This window comes from Glossina fuscipes, unplaced genomic scaffold (genome assembly GCF_014805625.2).
Source record: "Glossina fuscipes isolate IAEA_lab_2018 unplaced genomic scaffold, Yale_Gfus_2 0, whole genome shotgun sequence".
NCBI lineage: Eukaryota > Metazoa > Arthropoda > Insecta > Diptera > Glossinidae > Glossina > Glossina fuscipes.
Window position 1 is genome coordinate 8185662 of NW_023998414.1, and position 5881 is coordinate 8191542.

At 31.5% G+C, this 5881-nt stretch overlaps 1 protein-coding gene across 1 annotated transcript in view; it reads right to left on the minus strand.

Moving 5' to 3' along the window:
- Window positions 1-796: 796 nt before the first annotated feature.
- The window catches only part of LOC119644761 (supporter of activation of yellow protein), a 28460-nt gene continuing 23375 nt past the window's right edge, over window positions 797-5881 (minus strand). Inside the window, exon 12 of the mRNA XM_038044484.1 lies at window positions 797-5845. Within this exon, the coding sequence (XP_037900412.1) occupies window positions 5584-5845 (262 nt within the window). The 3' untranslated portion in view covers window positions 797-5583. The remainder of the gene's footprint in view (window positions 5846-5881) is intronic.

Consider the following 5881-nt stretch of genomic DNA (forward strand, 5'->3'; position numbering starts at 1 on the left):
CTAGGGGTTTTAGGCTTTTTTTTTTTTCATCATTATTTTTATATTTTAGATAAATGTGTTGTAAGTATTTTATAAATTAATTGTTATAAATACACCGATTAGGATTAAGTTGTGTGTGAATATATATATATATATATATATATATATATATATATATATGTATATATTTTCGTTGCTATATAACTACAGTGTTTTTCTTATGCATTCTTTTATTTATTTCTTTTCTCGTTTGCAATGAAACAATATTTATTTATTTTTTCTTTTTTTAAATTTATTTCCACCACAAATTTACTTAATTCTAAAGAAAATAAAACATGATTGGTTTTTTATTTTATTTTAACATTATAGACAAATTTGTTTAACTCTAAAGAAAAACACATGATTGGTTTTTGATTTTAACATTATAGACACAATAATAAAAATATATGAATTTTTTCTTTATATAAGAACTTTACAATCATAGTGTGTGCCTGATCTACAGTTTATCGTTTTTATATCTTCCTATTTGTGTGTATATACGCGTGTATACGTGTGTATGTATGTGTATGTATGTATGTATATATGTATATGTGTATGTATGTATGTATGTGTGTGCGTGTGTGTGTGTGTGTGTATGTGTGTGTATGTGTGTGTGTTCAAAGGATTGTCAGAGAGAATAAGAGTTTTGTGTAAGCAACATTCTCTACAGCGTTTCGTTATTTTTAAAGCCTTTTTAAATGATAATAATGTTTTAAAAATTATTTGTTATTATTAAACTCTTACTTAAATGTTATAAAATTAATTTCGTTTTTCACCATTTTTTTTTGTTTTCATTAGCAGTTAAATTTTTTTTTTTTTTTTAAGGTGCTTTTATGGGTTATTTATTAACAGCTAATATATTTTCAATTTTTTTTTTTTTCCATTTTCTTTTTTCCTCAATAATTTCACTTAAATTATCATTTAATCTTAATATAAGTATTTGTTTGTTGGCTTTTAATTTCTCTTTTAATTAATATTTTTATAATTTACTAAATACATAGGTTTTTCTTGTAGTTAAGATCTTTAGAAAAAAAAAAAAAAGAAAAAAAAGACAAAGAAAATCATAAATATAGAACAAAAATAAGTGTTATCAAAAAAAAGAAAAGAAAAAAAAAAGAATAAAAGAGAGACCACACATCCTATTAACCACCTTTGTGTTCATTACTCTCTCTCTCTCTCTCTCTCCCTCTCTCTCTCTCTCTCTCTCTCCCTTTCTATGTTCGTAATTTTTTGGCTAAGAATTTTAAACCACTTTAAAATAAAGCCAAGAAAGTTACCACCGCCCGCCCTGCCCTAATAATTGAACAACGTCGCCACTAGTGGATCTAAAAGTAATTGAAATGAAAGTATGCGAGTGAAAACGTAAGAATATATATATCAAATAAATGCCACGGTATACAAGAAAGCTGCGACTGTGAAAGGCAGGCGTTTGTGCGCTTCGTTACATTCGGACCGTCATATATATTAAATCCAACTTATTCGTATTGCATAATTGTGTATAATAATTAAATATATTGTATTCCATAGCTATGTACGTGAGTGTAACGCGTCACCAATTATTTTTTCCTGTAATATGGTGGCGCTGATGTAGAGAGTTGTCATAAACGCAATTTTCTAACAATTTTTTGAAGGTCCGCCAATTTGTTTTTTTTTTTTTTTCTTTTACCAAGGGAAATACTTTTAAATAGTTTTGCAATTTTAAATGAAAGACTTAAACTATTATAAAATAAAACGACAGTTACGCAAAATGCCGAAAACTTTTAGAGAAATGATCTGGAGAATAGTGATAAGGACAGACATTGCACAAATTCATCGTATTGATGATTGATGGGAGCAGCTGAAAAATGCAAATAACTAAATCAGTGTGAAATGAAACGCGCACGTCTAACGCGTCTAGAATTTTGTAATTGGAGATAAAGGTCACATCACTTTAGCGAAGAAAAAATTCAGTAAAAATATAATAATGACTTGTGCCTTAAAAGTTTGTTTTTTCTATTTTTAACCTTAAAATAGATAATCGCTCAAGTAATTTACAAATTGGCAAAGGATTGCAGTTATGCTTCGAAGAATGCGTCTGCGATATACATAAGCGAGAATATTTAATACATTATGCGGCATAAATGTATTCAAAAAAAAAAAAAATTATTCTACGTAGTTGTTGACGATGTCAACAATAAACGAAAGTTGGCCCATTGCGTAACAGTGATAGACAACATAACCATCTTTTGTAGTATAACGTCAAACGTCAAGCGGACAAACATGATTTAAAACCTGCTTCACCTCGAACAAAAAAAGCAGAAAATTCTTAATTTCTTATAAAGTACAATTTGTTTGTTAGTTAGGTTCAAAAACAATTCGACAAATCGACATTTCAGGCACTAGTCGATCTAATTTGAACGCTCATTGTCGCCAAAAGTTTGATTGTATGTTGGGTTGTTGTAATAGGTCGCACAAATCAAATTCCACCCCAATCATGATCACGATGCCGAAAAAACAAAAACGAATATTAATTTGAAACTTAATAGAAACGCTAGAGAAACACTAACTAACGGATAACTAACGGAAATGAGGACAAGTCATCGGCTATACAAAAACTAGCGGGAAATTTAGTCAAATGCATGCTTCATCGAATGCATCCAAACCACAAGTGCATATTGCACGCTTTGAAAGAGCCTCGTCATAATCGGGCCGCTTCGGTACACATAGTCTGAATTCTACGGCAGCTGGAAATTATATAATACGCCTATTAATAATAATGGATAGATCGGTAATTACATCCATATATGCTAAAGAATTCAAATCTATATATATGGCGTAATCGTTTGCATGATTGCGAGATCATATATCTTACCAACGACCATAATGCTATGCTGATAACGGGATCACAGAAAGGAAAGACATGCAACAAAATGTCGTACCTAGAGCCTTCTAAAGCCTCCTTATGACAACACTAATGCTATTTGGTTGAGTTATTGATATGATTACATCAGTATAAATACGGATGTTCTTCGAGATCATATACACAATAATCGTAGCGCTATGCTATCTATACTCTAATAACGATAATGAAGACAGTGTTATTGGTTTGGACGAGGAGCACTTTGTACGTAGGGTATAGAAGAGTATATAGGATAAAAGGGTTTTATGTGCAGTATAGAAGGTACAGAATAGGGTACAGAATATGGGCTCCGTGTCCACACTCATAACACTTGACTTTGACACTGTCATTGGAGTATATAGCATAACATTATGGTAATGGTGTGGGTATATATGATTTCGAAGAATTTTCTCACAATCGCAACACATACATTCCAATTTTTTTGTCATTCTTCAGGTTTTGCTGATCTACCCATTCGAGTACCCGAACCTTTAATATCCATGAAAACTGATATACAAATTTTGAAATACTTCTGATGATGGCATTCCACACTCACTCTACCATTAATCCCTTCTCTAATATATTAGCTCAGCTTCGCATATCAACGCAGCATTGTTACGTCGGACGTCGTACAACTTTTACAAGCTTAGCTACAAGTTAAGAGACAACCGAGACAGTTAGTTATCATCGAAACTTTATCTGTTTTCATCTCTTCAATGTTAATTAAGGGTGGATTACACACAATTTCTTTTTACCGTTTTGTTATGTTCTCCATGGAATACCTAAAGTGCAAAATTTTTGAAATTGAAAGATTCGTCGGGCGCGCATTGCCACCAAATTCTTCGGCCTTCATCACTTCCACGCATTTCATTTTCCGCGAACTCGAACGATGGCATAGCATCGAAAAGAGGAAGTCAATCAATATTCATCGCTGAATAAGAGTTTTTACCTAAAAGGTGATACAATTTTATTTTGTAATGTTACTCGGCGTGCCTGCATTTAACGCAACATGTTCCCGTTCCAACGTATTGAGTTAATAAATATTAGGGATTAGTTTCAAGACGGATGTGAATAAATATTTCTTTTCACTGTTTACTTCTGTAATTGCAACTTCTCAGCCATCTTCAGTAATATGCTTGTATTATATTAGACGCTGTTACCACAGATTTCTATGGATTCTTTTTTTTTTTTTGGATGCTAATTAGCTTTGCTTTTCTAAATGAGCGGAAAATCATCATCGTAGAAACAATCGGGCGAAATTTCACATTTTTGGATCTGGATGTTCACAGTGCAACATACAAAGTCGGAATAAAAAAAAAAGGAACGAATAAAAAGGCAAGCAACGCACATTTAATGCAATTTGTACGTGCAGAACGATGACGTAGATGTCCTGAGAATTTCATATGTAAGAAAGACTTAAAATAATTGAAATTATTGGAATCAAAGACTTTTGGCTTAGTTATCGAAAACGAAAGTAAAATGAACAATATGGCCAGTGCCAGTAATGATAACGTTAATCCAATTGCCTATGGAAGCAGCAGCAGATGCCTACATAGAATGAATAGAATGCTTGTGATCGTAACGTATGGCGCGATTTATCTTAGACACAGGTACCTGATAAGAACCTGATTCTGTAACCTTTCGAAATTTGAGTCTGCGAGCAAAAAACTAAGAGAAAATGTAATTTGAAGGAATAATTATTAAATTATATTTAGAAAATGTGTAAACATATGAACGGAGGATTCGATTCTGAAAATTTTATATAATAGCAATATGATGTTTTTTTTATGTAATTTTCAGCATTCAGTTTCAACAGTATTAACAGTATTAACACTTGAAAATTTCATATGATGATGTTGTGTTAGCCTTTAGAGTGAACATATCTTTCTTCTGCCCTCTAATGTGTATGTATATATTCGTATAGTATAATATAAGTGTATATTATACATTATTACATTATTAGGGCTAACAACATTCAAAGGGCTAACAAAGCACCATCAGAAGATTTCAAATGTGAATTCAATGAATGGATTGAATGCGGTCGTGACACCACTTCGTCTAATGATGAGACCATTCTGTGTGAATTTTTCCCTGTGATTTAGAGACTTTTAAATAAACTTATCATATATAGCTGCTGCCGCTGTAGTTGTTTAAAGAAAGCAACGTTTTTTCTTGTGAACTTCGGACTATTTTTTTGTTTTTGTTTTTTGTTTTTTTTTTTTTTTTTTTGGTGGTAACGTTTCTAAGATCAAAATCAAACCAATTGTTATTCGGCAATTTTTTAGAAGAGAAGCAAAGCAATTGATTGAAAGAGAAAGAAAAAAAAAAAAGAAGAAGAAATACTGAGATCTGATTTATGCTAAAAACGTATCGGACATTAATTAAATTTGATTTGTGAAAAAATTAATTCGTTTGTGATGATATATATATGGATTGTATACGGATTGCAGGACGAAACAATAAATATTAAAAAAGTTTCTCATATTAACAATTCCTGTACTTTTCGCATATTCTTAAAATATATATATATATATATATATATATATATGCCTATAATTAAGCCAATAGTATTTTCATTAAAATACTTAATTAAAGGTGGTTTACAAGTGCTATAAATTTGTTAAAGGCGTTACAGTAGGAAGTAGCGGTGGCGGTTGTTGTTTGGGACAATAACGTATAACCCCTACTCAGGCAACCACAGGTGGTGCACCGATAGCACCACCTAAAGTCTCAGTTACCATTGCAGATGCAGTTGTTGTTGTCGATAGAGAGGCTATGGGCGTAGGTGCATGCGACGTAGTGACTATAGAATTTTGCGAATTATGATTGACGCCTGAAGAAACAATGACTGTTGCATTCGATTCAGCATTGTTAGCGGAAATTTCTGTGCTATTAGGCGATGTTAATGATCCAATAGTATTGGTGGTACGTGCATTGCTATTATTATTATTATTATTATTATTATTATTATTATTATTATTATTA